Genomic DNA, 24,105 nt, shown 5'->3' with positions numbered 1-24,105 from the left:
CATAACTAGTCATTATACAGTATATACTGTATGGTATTCTACAGAGTACTGCTGGGCATCAAAAATTACAAAGTGTCAAAGTTAAGTTATTTTAGAGGACTAATGACCTATAAAAAAAAAGACATAAAAGGAAACAACTCAAAGAATAGTGTTTATTTTTTCTATGAATGCACTTAAGAATTTTGCAGGAGACAAAAACAGAACTACCACATTTGCTGAAATACACAGTGTAGATTTAGCAGCCATGCAAGCTATATTCACCTGAGATTATGGGGGGTATTCAATCTTGGGTCATGGATGTCGAGCTGGTCCGACAGCCGTAACCCTGTCCTGTTCTCAGTCTGCTTGACCGAGAAAAAGCAGGCGGGATTCAATGGCCTGCCTGCAGTGGGAAGAGAAGGGGGCGTGGCTGCGACTTGCGGCTGGTAAGAGGCGAGCTGCAGCTGGGAGCTCGTCACTTTGTGGCTGTTCTCAGCAGATTGAGCCCAACTGCTTGTTCTGCCGAGATCCCCTGTTCAATGCTGCCGGGGAAGACAGCCCCGCAGTATTGAATACCCCCCTGAGAGATGTATGTACCTGGCTGACATTTGCCTTTTATTTCTATCAATGTAATTAGTGCTGAGGAGAACTGTATGTCAGGTTATTTCACTAAAGACTAAACTCATCTGAGCAATGGTGGAAGGTACGGGTAGGTGTGGGCGCTTTCGATACCGGGGATACTCTACTGAAGTGATTGCAAAGCTTCTGATGGTACTGAAGTGATTGAATATTTAAGAATTTAAATTTTGTTTTCTGTGTCGGTTGCCCTTGACGAATTACTAAGTAAACCAATCATATTAACAAGAACCATCCTTAAAGTTTACTTTACTTACATTTACATACAGTACTACAGAAACATGGCAAACTGACTATAAATTCAACTTTTTGGCTTTATGATATTACCATAGATTAAACAAGTCCAAATATAAAGCAAAACACTAACTGAATAGTCTCCTAAACCTATGTACATAAATGAAAGTCTGTATACATAAAGAAACTTACAAATGCATACACACTGGCCTCGAGCAAGATATTAAAACTCAACTCATTTTATATGCTATACAACTTCTGTGCTAATGTACTACAGAGGGAAATACAGTATGTGGAACCTGGGCTGGCACACTACCATCAGTCTTCAGCATAGGGCCAGATCTTAAAATCTTCTATAATTAAGAATGACAGCTTAATTTTTGGCTTTAATATAAGCAACACAGTTTGGGAGTATTGCACATGCCAAATACACCTAGGCACACAGCATGGAACGTATAAGTGTCTTACCAGTTCACTTTGGTTCAGTCCTGATGCCACTATGGAAAAGTTTCTTCTATTGGAAATAACCGGACTTTTGACTGTTCGAGAAAGGTTACTTCTTGCTGGTGATGGAAATGTAGGAGAGGAGCTTCTTTGGGTGCTGCCAGAGGGATTACTGGTCTTCTGCTGCTGCACAAGCTCTCTGGATTCAGCAAGTGGCCTGGAGTTTTCTATTCTAGGTGTGAAGCGGTCATTGACCATTCTATGACCTAGTGGTGTACGTCTCAGACTTGGTTTAGCAGTAGTTTTAGCATGGTCATGAATGGTAACCGAGGATGCACATGGATCTATAGTTAAAAAAAAATTTGGGGAAAAAATAGTCATAAAGGGTATCAAATGCATACACTAAACTAATATGCCAGCTTAAAAATAAACAGAGCTTATTTTATTCAGTTGTATAATGATTACATTAAATGTATTCAATACACATTTGTATTTTGTAAAAAAAAAAAAATTACTTGTGATGCATCATATACTATGGAGCTACAGTAAAAACGTGACAATACCAAAATATGTACATGGTGATATTCTCAAATTAGCCCATTGTATGCAGCTTATTGCCCAATTAGATCATACCATAATGGGCGGTATTCAATGCTGGGGGGCGAGGGGGGTTTGTACAGTGAGGATGACCTTTTATTAGCGAGGAAAAGCGATCCTCGCAGTTCAGCCCTCTTGCCATACTCTATGATCCGGAGAAATCCTCACCGTTAGAGGATTCCCTGAGACAGCGAGGTTCGCCGCACTCGCTGTTTTCACCTTGCCTCAGGGAGCAGACGAGGTGGAAATGGCGAGTGAGGAGGGGTGTTCAATACACTGATGGCGAGCTACTGGCACTGCTCGCCATATAGCTCGCTGTCAGCCGCTCTCCCCACACATTGAATATACCCCATTGTATGCACTATTCAAAACAGAAGGAGTGTTTTCTGCAAAAATGTTTATTTTCATTTTGTACATATACAATTATTAATCGCACTAGTAGCAGCATATCTTGCCCTTGGTGTTTGTCTGGTAATCCGCCACTTTTGAGTTAGAAAACATTTCTAGAACATTTTATGTTGCACTGCAGGTGGAGTCAATTTAATATTTGCAGTGATTTATTGAGAGGGTTCTGTTCAAACTCAAATCGAATAGAAGTGTAAAGAACAAACTGGTGGATGCTATAAATCTAAGTGGTGCTTTCCCTTTAAACAGTGTAATACACCATACATGTGAGATTAAGACAAATACATAGACCTGATGTTTTTGATATTGTCCCTTTTTCTTGTAAGGGGACTCAACAGGTTCCAAGTGGATTCTGAAAAAGACTGGTCTCTTAAAACCCTTAGTACAGAGATTAAGTTATGACCATAAATCAGAAGGTGGTACTTGTTTCCTAGCAGGGCGCCCCCGATTTTTATCGTAGTACATCTTATACAATCGCATCGCATGCAATATAGCGGCATTCCATTGCGATTTTTAATTGTACAAACACCCTGATGGGTGTTTACAATGTTAAATGCAACCCCATTGTCAACCCCACCCCCACTATCAACGCCAAACCGAAGCGTGGCGAGTTTAGCGATCCCGAGCGGGGCGGCGCTACGCGTCCTTTGACCTTTTCATACCCCCTCTATACATGTCGGCGTGGAGTTGATTTCAGATAGTGTGGCGAGCGCAGCGAGCCCGAAGTGCGGCGAGCGCACACGGATTACTTTACATGTATTCCGCGTCCACTCGCCACACTATCTAAAATCAACTCCACGCTGATGTGGATAGTGGGGGTATGAAAAGGACGGAGGACGCGTACGTAGCGAATGTTCGGGTTGGCGTTGATAGTGGGGATGGCGTTGACAACGGGGGTGCATTAAACATTGTAAGCACCCATCAGGGTGCTTGTACAATTAAAAATCGCATTGCATGCCACTTGCTGGCATGCAATGTTATGCGATACGTTATGTGATGGGCGCCGTGCTAGGAAACAAGTACCCAGAAGACTATCATAGTGCAGCACCTTTGAAACAATAAATGGTTTTAATGTACATTGCACTTACAAATTGAAGACGGTACGTCTCAAGCTCCTAGAGGCTCAGTGATGAACTCAGCAAAGGGAGAGGATGTTTGAGATGGTCTATTACCATGGATTTGCTAAGTCAGGGATCAGGTAAAAGCCACACAACGCGTTTCAAGCTCCTAAGAGCTGACGAAAAGCTCTTAGAAGATTAAAACGCGTTAAGTGTGGTCTTTACCTGATCCATGTAATGCCCCATTCGCATTGTAGCGTGGATTTTTATTGCTCCCGAATCTGTTGCATTCTCCTGTGATTGCATGTTGCATTTTGTTCTCTAATCATACCTATATGAAACACACACATTCTAGTTATACTGTACTTTCTGAAAAAGTCAGTTTGACTTTGAAACAAAAATGTGACCCAAGCGGTTTTAAACTACGATGAGGAATACATTTACTCCACTCATTGATGGTACCAAGTTTAGGATAACATGTTATCATAAAACAGGTTATGAATGTAATACATTGGCAACATTCACTTGAATAAAGTCGATCCATGGTGCAGCAGCGGCTGGCAATGATGTGGGAGTGGGCATTAGCACTCATCACTGGGCCATAAACATTGGGCAGCTTTTGAGCTGAAAGCAGCTCAAATGGTAGAAGTGAACTACTTTCAGCTCAAAATCGCCCACTCTGTGTGGGCCTTTTCTGTTATTTGCGATTTGCTTTGCTTTTAAGACCAATGGTTAAGGTACCATTGCAGTGCAGGTAATACAATATGAATAAGATAAGCATTATACCTGGCTCCTGATTCTTAAAACTGGCTAGTGTAGATTGTTCCACAGTGCCGGTTTCATCCCCTGGTAGGTCTGGTTCTTTCAGCTCATTAAAAAGCTGGAAGGGAGAGCTGGCCTTCTCTGAAGCTTCTCTTGGCTTTGACTGGGGTGGAATGGGTGGTTGAGCTGGAGACCTTGACATAAAAAGGAACAGAATTGATTTGTTGAACATTCCCTTTCAAAAAAATGCAAATATGACAGTTTAAATTGAGGAATACTGTTGCTAGATAATCACTGAGGGGTAGATTTATCAAGCCCGGTGAAGTGATAAAGTGTATGGTTTTTATCACCGGCCAATCAGCTCCTACCTGTCATTTTTCAAACCAAGCCTGTAACTTGACAGTTAGGAGCTGATTGGCCGGTAATAAAGTACCAGCCACATTATCACTTCACCAAGCTTAATAAATCTGCCCCCTCAGTGCAAAACCGGTTTCCAGTCTATAGCATGATTACCATTAGCAGAACAGATGGTAAAGAATTACCAAACACATCACACACATAAATAATGTATAAAATTAGATCAGGGCCTGGTCTATTATAAGAACATGTGCACATGTACACTTCAAATGCAGAACTACATTACCACATAATTAATAGTAAAATATCCTGAATGTACTGGACAACTTACCTCATCCCAAACTGAATAGGTGGTTTCACGTTTTGTATCTCGGACATTCTATTCTGCACAGAACACACTTTTGTATCTGGGATTGGGTTGGTTGATGTGGTAAATCCTATAAGAGATCATTGTTTAATACATGTTCAAAATCTTCCACTATATAGGTTAAGCATTCATTTGATTCTAATGAGACTGAAGATTTATAAGCTTCTGACGAACACTGTAAGTAACTCACATAGTTACAATTGCATTATGCTATATGAGTTCGGCAAACCGCAGGTCCATAGCATAGTCAAAATATGCCTGGTCAGATCTGGTTACACACTTCGCACCACACTGCAGGTCAGACATTTAATAAGACTCTTCAAATTGTATTTGTGCTGCAATTTATTATTGTCGATCCAATAAAAAATAAAAGACTGTCTCTCTCAAGAGGCGACGCTTCTAAAATGAAGAATTCTTTGCAGTGCTTTCACAAAATATTTCATATACTCTTTAATAAGCCGGCAAAATAAGCCACCATAGCCAGAATGAGAAGCTTTTTCCTCACCAATGGTTAAAGTCAGATAAACAAATACAGCGGTTGACAGACTGATTTCACATAAGATGTTCACCAATATCTTATATTTATTAAGCTCACGCCAGCCTCAAATGATCCAAAAACTTTGCCCCAGATCAAGGTTCTTTTTAAGAGCCTATCAAAAGCTCTTGCAGAGCAGAACATTTCCAGCATCAATGGGCCCAGTTGGAATATGCCTGCACACATTTCCAACCATATTTACCAAAATGTCCCATGCATTGGTAATTGCATAATTATTTGTCTTCTTTCAGGGCAACTTCACCAAAATTGCTGCTGTCACCACAAAGTAATTTACGGTCAGTAAAAAAATGCTCTACAAAGACTGTAGTAGCCTTCAGTACTTCAAAGCTCAATTGTGACCACATCCTCCTGCCCAATCAAAAACAATGTATTAACAATGTATGAGAAAACATGTTCCAGTTTTAGAAGTCAGAAGTTTCAAACCATTTACAGTCGGCTGTAAAGTAAAAAGAGTGAATCAACCGATAAAAAACAACAATATTCTCATTCATATAGTTTTTAGGCTACGGTTGTCAAATTAATGAGTAAAAAATTAAACGGAAAAATAAATTCATTAAGAAATAAGATCTAGAATAATTTAATTAAATATATGCTCAGACACTAAAAACATTTGCCACACAGCCAAAACAGTAATTACTTACCTGGTGAGAATATGACAGACTGTAATAGAGTCTGTTTTCAATTCCAAAAATATAATATGATAATAACAAAGCATGTTGCAGTCAATCACAAAAAATGTAAAAACCTAGTTGCACACGACAGTCAAAAATGAGGATGGAGCCCTGCTGCCTCTTCAGCTTTGACAAGACTTTCACATGCCTTAATCGGTCATGATTGCATCAAACCTTTATTCAATCTTATGGCTGGGCAGGATCATTACTGTCCAAATGAATACACTAGCCAAACTACTATTTACAAACCCTCTTGAACAAAGTCCAATTTCCTGAATGCAACACCATCCAAAATGTATTTGGAATAAAAAACTACCCAGAGTTTAGATTGTTGGTCCTCAAGAAACCCACAAAATGAGGTGGCAATAGTTTTTTAAAACTTAATCTTCTACTAGGCATCCTATGTGTACCAAATCTCAAACTCCTTTTGCCCTGTCACATGTTCTTTGGTTGGAAACAAATTCCACAAGCTTAATCTTTTCTGCAGATAGAAAACCTCTGTGTAGAAGCAATGCCATCTCCTCACTTACAGATGTGTCCACGTATACATCTACCCTTCTTTTTGCATTAAACAGTCCTTCTAATCACTCTATAAGTACTGGGCACCTTTTAGCACCTTTTTTTCCATTAAAAAGCATCTTATTTGTAAAAAGGCCATAACAGCCATTAATGTATTTGCATATAAAATAATATAGGTACTTGTGAGTTATCTGGGCGTCCGATTTTTTGATTGTATGCCTTAAGTTAAGGCATACAATCAGATGCGATGCGATGCGATATCGCATCGCATCGCATGCGATCATCGGATGCGATGACCCGATTTTTCCATAGGAATCAATGTTAAAATGATTCCTATGGAAAAAGGGGTCCTTTTCATACCCCTACTATCCAAGTGGGCATGGAGTTGGATATAAACCTGTGGCGAGCGTAGCGAGCCACCGAGCCCGAAGCGTGGCGAGCGAAGCGAGCCCCGCGAGGGGACGGTATTCCGTGTCCCCGGGCTCGGTGGCTCGCTACGCTCGCCACAGGTTTATATCCAACTCCATGCCCACTTGGATAGTAGGGGTATGAAAAGGACCCTTTTTCCCATTGAATTCCATGTTAAAATGGACTCAGTCCATTTTAACATTGATTCCTATGGAAAAATCGGGTCATCGCATCGCATCGCATCCGATGGTCGCATGCGATGCGATGCGATGTCCCGATCCGACCCGATTTACAAATCGGACGCCCGGATAACTCACAAGTACCATAATATAATACATTGTTTTCCAGGAAAATGCTGTAAGGTTCCATTTCTTATGTAAAAACAGCTGCGGTCACACAAAGGATATATGCATATCATTTGAATCAGCAGAAGCTGCTTGTATGTCCTATTTACTCTGTTTTGCAAGAAACATGCATTTAATTGAGAATATCGTATAAAAAGACGCTCATCACTACAAAGTCACATAGAGCTAACAGGTTATATATAATGTGATTTCTATCGCATGGATGACAGATGTATTTGGACACATATGTAGAGCATTACCTGAGCATGTCTTTGCAACACCTAGCAAAATTTAATTTTCTTAACTGTTTTTATTCACATTATTAAATTTACAGATATGATACTTTGTTCGGTACTTGTTTCCTAGAAGGGCGCCCATCGCGGGCATCGCATGCCATTATAATGGCATGCGATGTGACCGATGCGATGGCCCTGATTTTACATAGAAATGCATGGTAAAATGTAAATCGCGTCGGTCGCATCGCATGCGGCCAAAAAAGCGCATGCGATGCGACCGACGCGATTACCGATTTTACATAGGGAACAATGTTAAATGGCCCACAGACCCCAAATAGCCACCCTGAAGTTTGAAATGGCCCCCCAATTGTTAACGCCACCCCACGATCAACGCCAACCCAAAGCGTGGCGAGCGCAGCGAGCCCGCGAGGGGCGGCGGTACGCGTCCTCCGACCTTTTCATACCCCCACTATCCACATCGGCATGGAGTCGAGAATAGAAAGTGTGGCGAGCACAGCGAGCCACCGAGCCTGAAGCGTGGCGAGCCCCGCGAGGGGACGCGGAATACGAGCCCGAAGCGTGGCGAGCTCAGCGAGCCCCGCGAGGGGACGCGGAATACATGTTGAGTAATCCGTGTGCGCTCGCCACGCTTCGGGAGCGTGTTCCGCGGGGCTCGCCACGCTTCGGGCTCGGTGGCTCGCTGAGCTCGCCACACTTTCTATTCTCAAGTCCACGCCGACGTGGATAGTGGGGGTATGAAAAGGTCGGAGGACGCGTACCGCCGCCCCTCGCGGGCTGGGCTCGGTACGCTTCGGGTTGACGTTGATCGTGGGGTGGCGTTAACAATTGGGGGTGCCATTTCAATCTTCAGGGTGGCTATTTGGGGTCTGTGGGCCATTTAACATTGTTCCCTATGTGAAATCGGGTCAATTGGGCCATTTAACATTGTTCCCTATGTAAAATCGCGGTAATCGCGTTGGTCGCATCACATGCGATTTTTTGGCCGCATGCGATGCGACCGAAGTGATTTTTTTCCTTGCGATGCCTAAGATCAAAATCGTGGGCGCCCTTCTAGAAAACAAGTACCCTTTGTTCTAAATACTGCATTTGTAATATGGAAATGTTTGCATCTACATTTTAAAATACAAAAAAAACTGCATTCTAAATCGTGATTAAATTGCAAGTTTAAGTTATTTAGACTATTTATATGCACAGTTTCAGTTTTTGGATAGAAATTAAACCCAAAATATGGGAAATTCTGTGTTTGAGCAAACCAGCGAGTCCAGCATCAGCAGTCATGGCCAGGAGAAGCTGCTGCAAAAAGATGCATTATGGGCCTGAGATGCTCTACTTCTCTCCTGTCAAGGCAGGTAAAACACACTGTCAAAAAGCGAGACAGCCATGTTCCCTCACATCAGACTGACATAACACAGGTAAATTATATTCTGTGTTTAAATATAATCTATGCAGTACAACACCAAAATGTAATTTTCAGTTTTGAGTGTAACTTAAGGCCCATACACACACTAAAAAAATCTTTATAATCTGGTTGGTTGGAAGAAAAAGCTGGAAAATGGACTAACACATTAATCTGCATAAATGGATTTAACCAATTTGTCTGAATGACCAATTTTGTCTGTTTTCCATGTTTAGGAGTGGTTCAGAAGGTGCCACCTAACCTTCGTCACCCTCTTACGATTTGTATTCTGCTGGGCAGAGGAGATAACCAGCATCAAGTTTTGCCAGCGCCATCTAGCCATATCCCAGGCAACCACTGTCTAGTACAGTAATTTAATGCGGGAAGCCTGCACCATCGACCTCCTGTCACAGCCTCACCAGCAAATTGGCAGGCCTGGCACCATAGTAGAGGTTGACGAAAGCCTTTTCGTCAAGCGCAAGAGCAACATTGGCCGCATCCTGCCCCAGCAGTGGGTTTTCGGGGGCATCTCCAGAGAGACTGGAGAGTGCATTCTGACGGGTGTTGAGAGGTGTGATGCCAGCACCCTCATGGCTGCCATCGAAATCATGTGAAGCCCGGGACCACCATATATTCAGACTGCTGGAGGGTATACCAGACAGAGCAGCTAGAGCAGCTGGAGCAGGCTGGGTACCACCACGCCAGCATGAACCACTGCTACCACTTCGTGGATCCGGACAGCGGGGTTCACACTCAAAATATAGAAAGGCTGTGGGGATCCTGTAAGTGGCCAAAGGGGCACTGCACGACATCAACTGGACTCCTACCTCCAGGAGTTTATTTGGAGAAAGACCCCTTCCTGCGCATCCTGCACGCGCCGACTGAAGATGACGCCACAGAGCCAGAGGCAACATCTTCAACTGCTGATTATGGCACTGCAGTTTCTGAAGAATGACTTCTTTTAAAAAAAAAAAAATGTGTTTTTTTCTTCTTCAAATTAATTGTATTGTTATTTAATAATTTTTTCTTCATTCATGTGTTCCTGAAACAACTCCACTATCCACGCTAGCCCGAAGCATGGCGAGCCCCGCGTCCTACCGACCTTTTCATACCCCCACTATCCGCGTCTGCGTGGATTTGATTTTATATAGTGTGGCGAGCGTAGCGAGCAACCGCGCCCCGCGTGGGGACACGGATAACTTCACATGTATTCCGCGTGTGCTCGCCACGCTTCGGGCACGGTGGCTCGCCACACTATATAAAATCAACTCCATGCCGACGTGGATAGTGGGGGTATGAAAAGGTCAGTAGGACGTGTACCGCGTCCGCTCGCCACGCTTCAGGCTGGCGTGGATAGTGGAATAAACCAGGTCAACAGCTATTACATCGACAAGTGTCATTGGTAACAGGTTTAATAGTGTTTTGCACACTGCACCCCTATACCCAACTAAATTTAGATGCTAGAGCGTCTAAATTTACATGCACCCTTTTGTTAGCGTCTAAATTAAGACGCTAAAGCGTCTAAATTTAGTGTCTAAATTAAGACGCTACCGTGTCTAATTTTGACGACCCCTTTGTTAGCGTGGTTTGCCGGGGTGTCTACTTTAGACACCCCCTTTGTTAGCAGTGTGCCGGGCTGTTTATTTCTCTGTGGAATTACAAGTGCCACAATGACCCGTCAGGGCTGGGCTGCCGCGGAGTCAGCGTAGGACGCTGATCACGTAGCTTAGAGAAGTAAGGCAGTTTGGCAAGCTACCACTGTGAAACTAAACAAGTACCACAAATTCGTTAACCCAAGATTTGACACAATATATAGAACAGATGTCTTGCTTTTATGCAATATGTTTAAGCATTTCATAAAAAATGTACAATATCAAAAAGTTGCACGGTCTTATTTTATATGCACAATATGCATTGCTCTGAACTGCAGACTGACCTTTTAATCAGCAAATATATACGATTATTAAAGAGATCATTTAATTTGCATAAGGATTAAGCAGCCCATACACGCTGCTATGAGGGCGTGCTTTCCGTGCTGTACTAGCACGGATCACATTGCATTGCATTGCATGTGCATCCGTTGTGCATGCAATGCGATGCAATGTGATGAAACCTAAGTACAAAAAGTATGTGCAAGGTTTCATCACATTGCATCGCATTGCATGCACAACTGATGCATATGCAATGCAATGCAATGCGATCCGTGCTAGTACAGCACGGAAAGCACGCCCACAAAGTAGCGTGTATGAGCTGCTGAAGTACTTCACTTAATCATGCTCACCTGCAAGCAATATCCTGTAATGCTTAAAGAAAGTCTTATAAAAAAAAGCACAACATAATGTGTGACCACAAATCGTGTCAGATTTGGAATTAAAGCAGTGAGCAGTTTCTTCAAAGCATTTGGAAGTTGCAGTAAAATTATCAGTAGAAGATTACGGGAAATTAAGGACGTTGTGTCTTTACAGCTCATCAATTTACATCAATGCCAATTTATCATCACTCTACTTGCTTACCAAGAGCTGTCAGCACAGCTTTTTATTTTATTTTTAACCCTTTTTATGCAGAAATGCAGTTAAGTAAAAATTTGAAATAAATAAATAAACGTTATGGTAGCAAATGTGTTCACATCCCAAAGGATTAAGCTTAAAAAAAAGTGATGATGTGGAAAGTGATAACAACCAGCTACTACCTGCCATTTTTTTCAAACTAAGCCTGTAACATGACAGAAAAGAGCTGTCATTAACTGTCAGTATAAGCCTAAACCTAGATGCACCAAGACCCCAACTGATGCCTAACCCTAATAAATATATATATATATATATATATATATATATATATACACATATATACTGTACTTTCAGCGTCACACCACACATCACCTCCAACACAGAACCAATAGGGCACCCAACCAATTATTATATATATTATACCTGTGCTTGTGTCATTTCACGGCGGCAGTTACGTAGTTAGCGTAGTGTCCCTGTCAGAATCAGCGTAGTGTTCCTGCGGGCAACGTAGTGTTCCTGCGGGCAGCGTAGTCAGCGTCCCTGTCAGAATCAGTGTAGTGTTCGCACAGCCCCTGTCAGAATCAGCGTAGAGTTCGTATTCAGCGTACCTGTCAGTACCAGCATCTTGTTTCTGCAGCCAGCATAGTCAGTACGTTCACAGCTAGCCGGAGTTTACGTAGTTTGTGTAGTCAGTCAGCGTTACGCAGTTAGCGTGTTAGTCAGGGTAGTCAGGACGTTCGCGGCTAGCCGGAGCTTACGTAGTTAGCGCAGTTAACACGTGTCATTATTGTTTAAGATGGATCACATGACAGGTGTGAATGTGTTCCTGAAACACCCACACTATCCACACCAGCATGAAGCTGGTTCATACCCCCACTATCCACATTGGTGTGGAATTGATTTTATAAAGTGGCAAGCCCCGCAAGGGGACGCGTATTACTTAATTCTCGCCACGCTTCGGTCTCGTTTTACGCATCCGCTCGCCACGCTTCGGTGGCTCGCTGCCCTCGCCACACTTTATAAGTTTAACTCCACGCCGACATGGATAGTGGGGGTATGAACAGGTCGGGAGGACGCGTAACGCATCCGCTCGCTTCGGGCTGCCGTGGATAGTGGGGCTTTGAAAAGGAGGCATTTGCCAGTATGTAACTTGGATCACTGGCAAATGCGTCCTTATTTGTGCGCGAGACGCACGTGCTACCGAACCCCTAACCCTGTCTCCCTGAATAACATTGGCAGTGTTGCCGTACCCTGCCGCAAGAATTACTGAGACGCTTGTGCGTCACAGGCAAACAGAGCGCCTTTCCGCCAGCACGGGGGATTTGGTGATTACCGCCGCTGTGTGAGAGGCACTCACTAGGCTTGCCCGGGACAGAGCTGCAGCTCGCGGGGACAGTACGGTGACTACGCTGCCTGACGGGGACACTATACTGACTACGCAGGGCTGCCGCGGGGACACTACGCTGACAACGTAGCTTAGCCTACGCTGAAAACGTAGCGTACTCTGCTGCCATGAAACTACACAAGTTCCTATTATTATAACAAGGTTAGTTATTATTATTATAATTTTATTTATAAGGCGCCACAAGTGTTTCGCAGCGCCGTACAAAGGAACAATACAGGGAGACAAAACTTGGCATAACATTGAATAAATAACAAAAATACAGTACAAATAAAGAGCACCACAGTTCAATACACATTACAGCTTAAATGTAAGTAGTGAGGACCCAATCAACATACAACTAGAGGCTTGAGGCCAATGATGGAGATGAGTATGAAGATGGTCACTGAGTGTTGGAGTAAAGGAGAGCTGTGAGTGAAATGTGAAGAGAAGTGGGCTTTGACAACAGGAGGGAAAAGGGCCCTACTCGGAGGAGCTTACAATCTAGTAGGAAGGGGAGACAGACAGATTACAAGAGGTGCAAGCGAGGGGGTGGTGGTTAGATAGCAGGATGTAAACAGGCAAGTTTACAATATTTTTCTCTGGTCACAACTGCCTATAAAGGGTTAAGGAGCCGTCCAGCCTCAGAGAGTGCTTTAAAGCCAGGTAACAGAACCTGGTTCACTGCAAAGCCAGGAATGGGTCTCTGAGGTGTGCCTGGAGGAATGACAGGTGGGCTTTCAGGCACACGGCTCCAGTCCAGGTTTTCAGACCTTCACAACCACATGTGGGAACTGGGCTGATTGCAAGGAAAGCGATTTAAACCTGGTTTAGTTTGGTGCTCATGGCGCTGATGCCCAGTAGGGGCCAGTGAGCAGGGACAAGTATTATAGCGCCAGGGACATGGACGGCCAGTGCACGGAGGCACTGCGCGGAAGGAGCGTTGCATGGACAAAAAGCTCTGTTGTTTATTTGTACGAAGAATTGTTTTGCTGTAAAGTGAATTTTTGGCTAGTATGGCTGACATTAAATACATACAATTTATAAAATATATATATATATATATAAATACACATACACACACACAGCAGGTGGGCGGCACTCAAACACACACACACATATATATATATATATATATATATATATATATATATATATACACATATATACGACTCTCTCCAGGAGGGACAATGCTCTGTTTCTGGACTTCCCACTTCATTTAAGTTTACCATCACCTGTGAAGCCCCTTTCTTATCAATTAACCTGTTTAAAACAGGTAATGGCAATCATAAATTAAGAGGGAAGTCCAGGAACAGAGCATTGTGTCCCTCCTGGAGAGGGTCATGTTGGAAGGTATGTACACATGTCTTTACATGTCTGAAAAAGGACGTAAACTTTAAACAAAGTGCTGCCACCTTATTCGATTTTTATAGAATAATATTAGGATATATGCAGCATGCTTATATCGGCACTATGCAAATCACTGCAGGTTTCACCTGACAGAAATGTTGCTGTTCTCACAGTACTTGCAAGGGTGGGAAAACAGCATCCATCCAGCTGCTGTGTAACTACATATGCCAGCATGTTGAGAAGTCCCACAACAGCTGGAGGGCCACTTACTGCCAACCTATAAAGTGCGCAAACAATGCTTATTCAGACCTGATCGCAGGAAAAATTTGTTGTCAAAAAGGGCAAAACCATGTGCACTGCAGGTGGGGAAGATGTAACACAGATATGGGTGAGTTATTTTGCTTCTGTGCAAAGTAAATACGGTCTGCTTTATTTTTACACTACAATTTGGATTTCATAATTTTGATGCTTATAGCTTATGAAAACCCCAAATCTTGAAAAGTGCTCAAAATTGTAGGCTCAAAGTGCCACACTCTAATCAGATAATTAATCCAAAAAAATGGTCTCTGCCTGATTCAGTAGAAGTCACAATCATGGGGAATACTGCTGACCTGACAGGTATGCTGAAAACCATCATTGACACACTCCACAAAGAGGGAAAGCTTAAAAAAGAAAATAGCAAAAGAAATTGGATGTTCTCAAAGTGCTGTATTAAAGCACATTAATAGAACATTACGTGGAAGGGAAAGTGTGGAAGAAAAAGGTGCACAAGCAGCAGGGATGAACTCAGTTTGGAGAGGACTGTCAGGAAAAGGCCTTACAAAAGTGCGGGGGAGCTTCACAAGGAGTGGACTGAAGCAATACCTCCAACATGACCCTCTCCAGGGGGGACACAATGCTGTTTCTGGGCTTTCCTCATAATATATGATTGCTATCACCTGTTTCGCACAGGTTAATTGATTAGAAAGGTGCTTCAACACAGGTGATGGCAATAATTAATTAAGGAAGAAGTCCAGAAACAGAGCAATGTGTCCCTCCTGGAGAGGGTTGGGAGGCATGCTGAAGCTGGAGTTAGTGCAGGGGTGGCCAAACCTGTCCTCAAGATCTACCAACAATTCATGTTTTCAGGCCACCTGTGGATCTATAGTAGGAATGAATGCAGCATGTTTGAAAGTGTGACAGTTAGTAATGACTACAGCTGTGCACCAGCTAGGTGATTTGGGGAATGTGACAGTTAGTAATGACTACAGCTGTGCACCAGCTAGGTGATCTGGAAAACGTGGACCGTTGGTAGATCTCAAGGACTGGTTTGGCCACCCCTGAGTTAGTGTATTTAAGTCCACCAACGCTGTACAAGTTTATTTTAAAACATGGAGGGTGGGTAGAAGAGACCTTGTCATAGGGCAGCTGGAAAGACATTATCCTTGTGGGGTAAAAGTAAAAATCAGCAAGAGTCAATATGAACACTATTTAAATTAATTTATATTTATTTCATGTAATAGTCTAATTTTCTGATATTTTGGATTTGGGGTTTTTATAATCTGTAACAAATAAAGAATTGAACTATAACACTTTGCATGTAATGAGTCTATATACTGTAATATATTAGTTTCACCTTTTAAGTTAAATTACTGAAATAAATGAACTTTTGCACAATGTTATAATAATTTTTTGAATTTTACCTGTACAGGTTGGCCATACATCAGAGACTAGCTTCCGATCATGTCACTAATTCCCTTGAACTCCCCCGCCGCTTCCTTGCCAAACGATAGATCTTTTGTGTGTTATTTCACATAAGAGCTACCTTAAGATCTGTAACTGCCAGCATACTGGAGATCATGTGTGCAGCACATAAGATCGATCTCACGACACACAGGCCCGTGCATCGTACCGTAATCGTACTAAAATACTGCATGCTGTATACACAAACACACACAATGTATCATACCAGCTGTAAAAATCATGCATCCTGGCCGGAAATCGTTCTAATGTATGTCCAGCTTAACTCTCTCTGCACAGGTTACATATGCCGCACCTATTTATTACCAATAATAACAATGCAACCATAAACAGCACTAATAAAAAAACTATGGGCAAGAGTTTTGCAGGGCTTGCCTTTTACAATGCATGCTATAATAAAACAAAACACATTCTGTCAATTTGGAGAGGTTTGAATTCATATACATAGTCAATGGTCTAGGGAAGCATTAAAGTTTATCAGCAAAAGTCTACCTGTCTCTGCCTAATAATACAACTCTATTTACCTCTGTGAAGGACTAGCATGACTCAACTGTATTACAACATTGAGATCTTAATTCAAAAACATAGATCCTGCAAATTTGCTTATTGATCAGACAAATGTAAATTACGGACATCTTTACTACTATACATATATATATGTGAATCTTTATACAGTACTTGTTAGAGCTGGATGATTTTTACACTGTTGTCTGTGCCCACTCACGCCTGAATATTTTGGCTAAGTTGATATGACAGACTGTTATAAAGAGAAGTAGGTAGCAATTTTCCCTCAGTACGCTGGCTCTGGGCGCATATTTACCAAGGTCTGTCTGTTTGTGGCGGGCCTCCTGTGGTTTTACTGTGACACGTTTAGCTGTGGGTGCTTGCTTCCCCTCACACACGGGGCTCTGGGTGCCATGCTGTTCCAGGACCGCTTCAAGAACGGCCATTTCTCTCTGGATTTTCTCTAAATTACTGTGCATGGCATCCCGCTGCTGGAAAAAAAAAATACAATGCAAGTTTAATATACCTCTTAACAAAATAAAACAGAAAGCGGTACTTGTTTAGATTCCCGGCGGCAGCATGGCAGCCCGCTACTTCTGGGTTCAGCGCTCGGCAAACTTTCTAAAATAAAGTCCATGCCAACGTGAATAGTTCATACCCCCACTATCCACGTTGGCATGGAGTTGATTTTAGATAGCGTGGCGAGCCACCGAGCCCGTAGTGTGGGCAAGCGAAGCGAGCCCCGCAAGGGGACACAGACGCTGCTGCAACTGAGACGCTGCCGCCGTGAAACTAAACAAGTACCCAGAAAGCTTGCTTATCCTCCGGCAGTGGGCAATAAGATGTAATAGTGAACAAGAAATGCTGATAGTCGGGAAGGACAGCAGAAAAAACATTGTCTGTGCATTAGAAATGTCCACCCAGCCTGTTGCAACATTAGGAATACATACTTCCTCACTGCTTAAACCAAAATATAAAAGATGGGTGTAAATTGTTTGCATCTGCCTACAAGGTGTGCCTGTCTGAACACAGCACATCTAGTCCATTTGCATTATATTGCTGTTATGGCGTGCATTTTAGGAGGTGGTCTTTTTCTTGAACATCAAAATGGCTGTATGGAAAACACAGATCACTCCGAAGAAGCCAATGAGTTAGGAGAGAGCTATCAGGAAGCAGCACTAACTTTCCGAGGCCAGCCGCTCCTTAAAGTAGGACTGAACCAAATAACACTTTCTTAAATCGATACTATAAAATGAAATCCAATTCCTTTCCCATTCATTCTAATAAAAGGTGTATATGGCCCAAGACATTAAGTTTTATGAAGACGACTATATGCCACTTCAATAACCACAAGCTTCCATGCAGCATTCCTCAGTAAAATGGCTATGAACTAGTTCCCCCATGATTAAATTTCTATATACTGGTTACTTGTACTTTATTTACATACAGCAAAAGGCATTTTAAGCATAAAATGTTCTTGCTTGCAACCCCTGCTTGGTTCCAAAATAGGAGCAGTACATATAAACAATTTGTTATCCAGAAAAATGTGAAAGCACACACAATCTATTTTCCCCACACAAACCATCATACGTTTCTAGAGGTTTTTTCTTTTATTAATGGAAAAATAACGCCAGACTATTTCTATATTAAATGGTGCTTTGTAATATTTTCCCAGACTCAAGATCAATAATTCCCATTATTCTCACCTAAATACTCACCCTAGAAATCCGTCTAAACAACTATAATGCTCCAAAGTGAGTTTTTCAACTGGCATTTGTCTGCAAAAACAGACCAGGGAAGTCTGCACGGGAACTGCACAGTTCCTTTCTCTACTATGCAAAGACACAAGTTATTGGCTGCAAAGGTTTCTGATCACAGCTATGTAAGACAGGAGAGGAATTACCCAAGTACTTTGTCACAACACGAAAGGGACTTAAACTACCTGATGTATTTTGTAGGCTTTAGAGATACGTCTCAGAAAAGCTTTTAGCTAAATTAATGGTTTTTTTCCCCCTTACTGTTGCTAGGATGAATGGTTATTTTAAAATCCTAAATTGTGTTTTTGGGAACAGAACTGATTATTAAAGACTGAGCTGCAATATGTTATTTTTCTTACATTTTTTTTCTTTTCTAATGCTACAAAAGTCTGTAGAACTCTTAAGACAGTGGACTCCAATAAAAAAAATTGGAGGTCAGCAGCCAAGTCATTCATCCTACTGCTTTTATCCTTAAAGAAGACCAACAATCTTCCAGGATTTAAGCCAGGCATTCCTAACCTTGAACCTAAAGGTGCACACACATGGTACGATTTATGAACAATCCAGTCGGTCACCCAATTTGCCTTAAAATCCAGAACACTTCTGGCCGAAAAAATATAATGCACACCCACTGAACTATTGTGTAAATGATCAGAGGATATGACTGAAAATCCTTAACACATTATTGGCACATCGTTCATCATGAATACACAGGGAACAAGGTGTGCCAAATTGTGCAAGACAGGTCGTTTTCTTTCTGCAGGTTGGGATCAGCAAGCAGAATGAATGATCAGCAGGCACCCGCATAGCATCGTAAGCATGCCCACTCACGGACAGTTTTTAAGCAATAGTTCACTCCAATTGCACGAAAACGCCCATATTGTTTAAAAAACTTTATCAGTGTGATTTTTGTTCTCACCAGACAGATTGGGTACACACAAAAAGATTTATCTGTCCAATCTATTTGGTGAGAACAAAAATCTAGTAATGTACGGGAGCTCCTAAATGCTGAAAAATGGACATTCATACAAATTGGTTAAAGCCGTTTAATTAACAAACTAATCCAGTCAATCATTTTTATGTTTTCCGCCATTTTCTCCCAAACATTACCAGATTTTTGTTCAAATCTTTGGAGTCTATTCTATTCAACAGAACAACAATTTGAGAACACACTTCAGCGCTATCCCTACAAGGTACACTCTCCAGCACAAATAGGACTTGCTTGTAGAACTTTAGGTCTACTGGTGTCCCCAAAGTGCTGTAGAATAATTGGGGCCTCCTACTGACCTCCGTAGGGGTCCCTATATGCACATAAAGGTAGCTTTATGTTTTTTTCAACGGTAGTCTCCCTCCTACTACTCCTGTGACCTCCCGTCCTCACAAGCAGAATATGGACGTTACTGACCTGTATGTAAGGCCTTATTTGCATATAACGGTATCTTTAAGCCTGGATCTTAATCTTCAAGAATAACTCGACACCCCGTATTCAATCAGTCATAAAACCTAAATCGTCAGATGGAACAACACTAACCTCAATATGAGGCCCTATTTGCATAGAGCAGTTTCTTTAGTTCAATCCAGACAAGGAGATTCTCTACACCCGGGATGCTCCGTAAAAAAGTATTTATTCCACATGATATACAAGTAAAAACAGACGATAAAACGTAGATTAAAAAACAAATTCACACATCGATGTGTGGGACCAAACTGCACTCTCTCCCTGCATCCGGAACAGGGTGAGATGAGCTGCCAGATGGAATATAGCAAAAGGTCTCACCATCAGATGTGCCCCCTTCTCCTCACCAACACGTTTCGGGCTCAAGCTTCAGCCCTTTTTCAAGGTGTAAGGGGTCTATGGCATGGAGCGGTATTTATACCTGTCTCCCTGATAATCCTAAATTCATCAATACTAAAACATGGGATGGAGTGAAAGGATGGTTCTATTTCATCACAACACCTAAATACCTGTCTAATACAACATTTCATGCTCTCAATACATATTGCACATAATCAAGGTGAAATATATCCAAATGCAGTAACATAAAGTCACATAAAAAGTCCAATTATGAAGAATTCCCTTCTGGGGTCATTTCCATACTTTACAGTGCTCCCTTGCACACCTGCGTATCTCCCTGTTGTTGCGCAGCGTCACTTCCGGTGCCACGATCGTTACTTCCGGTGTCCGGGTGAAACATGCTATTCAGTTATGTAGTTCCCCGCTTCACTGGGAGACGTTCTCCTCTTCCTTCCGGTCTGTGAGACGCTGGCTTCCTGTGCTTGGAGCGCAGCACATAACTCTGTTAATCTGATATATTGCGGCCACCATTTTGTGTGATATATTTCCATAGGGATTGATGATAATGCTTTTTTGTCCTTTCTTTCCATACCACCATATTGTAGCCTCACACGGAGATTACCCATCAATGTAACAGGACAAAACTACATAAAAGAGATATTAGTATATACCACATCATAGGAAACACTTAATCTCAAATCCTATATTAAGTCCCTTAGGTTCTATAGTTTTATGTGAGTAGATCTTTCTCATTTCTGTACAGGCAAGCTGTTTTTCTCTATCATTAATCCTCCAGTTCACCTTAACAATATTTATTCCACAAAATGACAGTAGATGTTCCGTGTTACAGTTATGTATGTTTTTAAAGTGCATAGAGACATTGTGTGTCTGTTCCTTTCTTTATATTCCTCACATGCTCGGCCATACGGGTCTTCAACATTCTTATGGTCTTACCAATATATTGCTTATGGCATGTGCCATTCATTGGTTTGTACTGATTTGTACTGATTTATTACCCTGCTATCACTTTTGCACACTCGGCACATTGAGCAGGTGCCACACCGATAAAAACCCTTTGATTTTATGGGGTTTAAGGGGGACGGTGTGTTTATAGCACTCGTTACTAATAGATTTTTCGGTACTTATGTAATATCTGGGCTCCCGTTTTTCTTATGAGACCGTGTCCCCTCGCGGGGCTCGCCACGCTTCGGGCACGGTGGCTCGCTGCGCTCGCCACACTATATAAAATCAACTCCATGCGTATTTGGATAGTAGGGGTATGAAAAAATGGGGTGCATTTAACATGGGAGTCCAGATAATACATAAGTACCGATTTTTCAAATTATTGGCCCTCCTATAGATAACGTGGGGATTCTCATCAATGAATTGTTTTAAAATGGGGTCGCTTTTTAGGATCCCCCAATGTTTTCTAATGATCCTTTCCAAATGCTGGGATTGACTGGTGTATTTAGTAATACAATTAACACCCCTATTACCACCATTTCTTTCTGGTTTGGGGGCCGCTGGTGTATTTCTGACAAAAGTTTGTACTGACTCTCTACCCTTTTCTTTTGCCTTTGTGATGATACTTTGTTGGTAACCTTTACTTTGGAACTGTTTTTCCATTTTATCTGCATGGACCTCATATGTTTCTAATTCAGTGCAGTTCCTCCCTATTCTTTGAAACTGCCCATTAGGGATGCTACGCAGCCAGTTTGCATGATGGTTGCTGCTGTAGCCGATAAATGAATTACAATCTGTTATTTTCTCGTAGATGCGGGTTTTAACAGTATTTCCCTCCACATAGATATATAAATCCAAAAAATTGACATTGGTATGACTCTTATCAAAGGTTAACTTTATGTTGACATGGTTCTCATTGAGTTCTTCACAAAATGTATTTAAAGAAATATCATCCCCATTCCATATAAACAAAATGTCATCAATGTACCGCTTCCAGGACACCAGGCTGGCACAGAGCTGCAAGTTGTTAAAAATGCACTCCTCCTCCCAATTTGCCATGAATAGATTGGCATAGCTCGGTGCCAGCCTGGTGCCCATTGCGGTACCTGTTAACTGTAAATAAAAATCCCCAGTGAGAACCATGTCAACATAAAGTTAACCTTTGATAAGAGTCATACCAATGTACATTTTTTGGATTTATATATCTATGTGGAGGGAAATACTGTTAAAACCCGAAACTATGAGAAAATAACAGATTGTAATTCATTTATCGGCTACAGCAGCAACCATCATGCAAACTGGCTGCGTAGCATCCCTAATGGGAAGTTTCAAAGAATAGGGAGGAACTGCACTGAATTAGAAACATATGAGGTCCATGCAGATAAAATGGAAAAACAGTTCCAAAGTAAAGGTTACCAACAAAGTATCATCACAAAGGCAAAAGAAAAGGGTAGAGTCAGTACAAACTTTTGTCAGAAATACACCAGCGGCCCCCAAACCAGAAAGAAATGGTGGTAATAGGGTTGTTAATTGTATTACTAAATACACCAGTCAATCCCAGCAGTTAGAAAGGATCATTAGGAAACATTGGGGGATCCTAAAAAGCGACCCCATTTTAAAACAATTCATTGATGAGAATCCCCACGTTTTCTAAAGGAGGGCCAATAATTTGAAAAATCTATTAGTAACGAGTGCTATAAACACACCGTCCCCCTTAAACCCCATAAAATCAAAGGGTTTTTATCGATGTGGCACCTGCTCAATGTGCCGAGTGTGCAAAAGTGATAGCAGGGTAATAAAATCAGTACAAATCAGTACAAACCAATGAATGGCACATGCCATAAGCAATATATTGGTAAGACCATAAGAATGTTGAAGACCCGTATGGCCGAGCATGTGAGGAATATAAAGAAAGGAACAGAGACACACAATGTCTCTATGCACTTTAAAAACATACATAACTGTAACACGGAACATCTACTGTCATTTTGTGGAATAAATATTGTTAAGGAGAACTGGAGGATTAATGATAGAGAAAAACGGCTTGCCTGTACAGAAATGAGAAAGATCTACTCACATAAAACTATAGAACCTAAGGGACTTAATATAGGATTTGAGATTAAGGCCCTTATTCTGGTCGGTGCAGTAATATCCGCGTGCGTTCGTGCCGCCGATGTTTTGTGTGTGCGCATGTGCAGAGGCGTCTCTGCGCATGTGCGAGCGGGGCGTACGGCTAAATCCCGCATGAAATGTGAACACTCCGAACAGGGGGTGGAGAGGGGCGTGAAGGGCTATTTGGGCTCATTACCATATGCATACGCCCCGCGTTTCATGGGCGTTCCCATGCAAACGCTGGGCGTACGTATGGTAATGCGGCCGTGATGCACGTGTAGGGGGCGGACATATGACATCGCCGGATGTCAGCTGCCCGCCCAGATCCCTGCTTTTGCACGGAAAAATGTCCGTGTGGTCTGAGGTTGCGGGAGCTGGTGGAGCACTTGGTTCTTTATTCGATGGTCTGCGACCATCGAATGATGGGGGAGGTTCCCTGAGATGGAGGAGGCGTATTCCATGAAAAATACACGTGCGGTCCGTTCGGCCAGCTTATTACCGCGTACGGACGGAGTTGGCGATCCGTATGGAAGGCGGGGTTTGGCACGCACGGTCCTGGCCGCATAATCGGATCCGGCCGCACCGATCAGAATAAGGCCCTAAGTGTTTCCTATGATGTGGTATTTACTAATATCTCTCTTTTATGTTGTTTTGTTCTGTTACATTGATGGGTAATCTCCGTGTGAGGCTACAATATGGTGGTACGGAAAGAAAGGACAAAAAAGCATTATCATCAATCCCTATAGAAATATATCACACAAAATGGCGGCCGCAATATATCAGATTAACAGCGTTATGTGCTGCGCTCCAAGCACAGGAAGCCAGCGTCTCGCAGACCGGAAGGAAGAGGAGAACGTCTCCCAGTGAAGCGGGGAACTACATAACTGAATAGCATGTTTCACCTGTACACCGGAAGTAACGATCGTGGCACCGGAACAGGGAGATACACAGGTGTGCAAGGGGATTCTTCATGATTGGACTTTTTATGTGACTTTATGTTACTGCA

General features: G+C 42.3%; 1 protein-coding gene across 3 annotated transcripts in view; it reads right to left on the bottom strand.

The window, feature by feature from the left end:
• The window catches only part of BRCA1 (BRCA1 DNA repair associated), a 169,694-nt gene that overhangs the window by 57,020 nt on the left and 88,569 nt on the right, over positions 1 to 24,105 (bottom strand). For all 3 annotated transcript variants that reach the window (XM_083147536.1, XM_083147537.1, XM_083147538.1), the window contains exons 12-15: positions 16,789 to 16,963; positions 4,804 to 4,909; positions 4,140 to 4,309; positions 1,318 to 1,637 (exon numbers count right to left, since the gene is read on the bottom strand). In XM_083147536.1, the coding sequence (XP_083003662.1) occupies positions 1,318 to 1,637; positions 4,140 to 4,309; positions 4,804 to 4,909; positions 16,789 to 16,963 (771 nt within the window). The remainder of the gene's footprint in view (positions 1 to 1,317; positions 1,638 to 4,139; positions 4,310 to 4,803; positions 4,910 to 16,788; positions 16,964 to 24,105) is intronic.

This window comes from Crinia signifera, chromosome 6, assembly GCF_055691185.1.
Source record: "Crinia signifera chromosome 6, ASM5569118v1, whole genome shotgun sequence".
In the NCBI taxonomy this organism is placed as follows: domain Eukaryota; kingdom Metazoa; phylum Chordata; class Amphibia; order Anura; family Myobatrachidae; genus Crinia; species Crinia signifera.
Note: the sequence above shows the minus strand (reverse complement) of the source record. Positions and strands in the feature narration are given on the sequence as shown.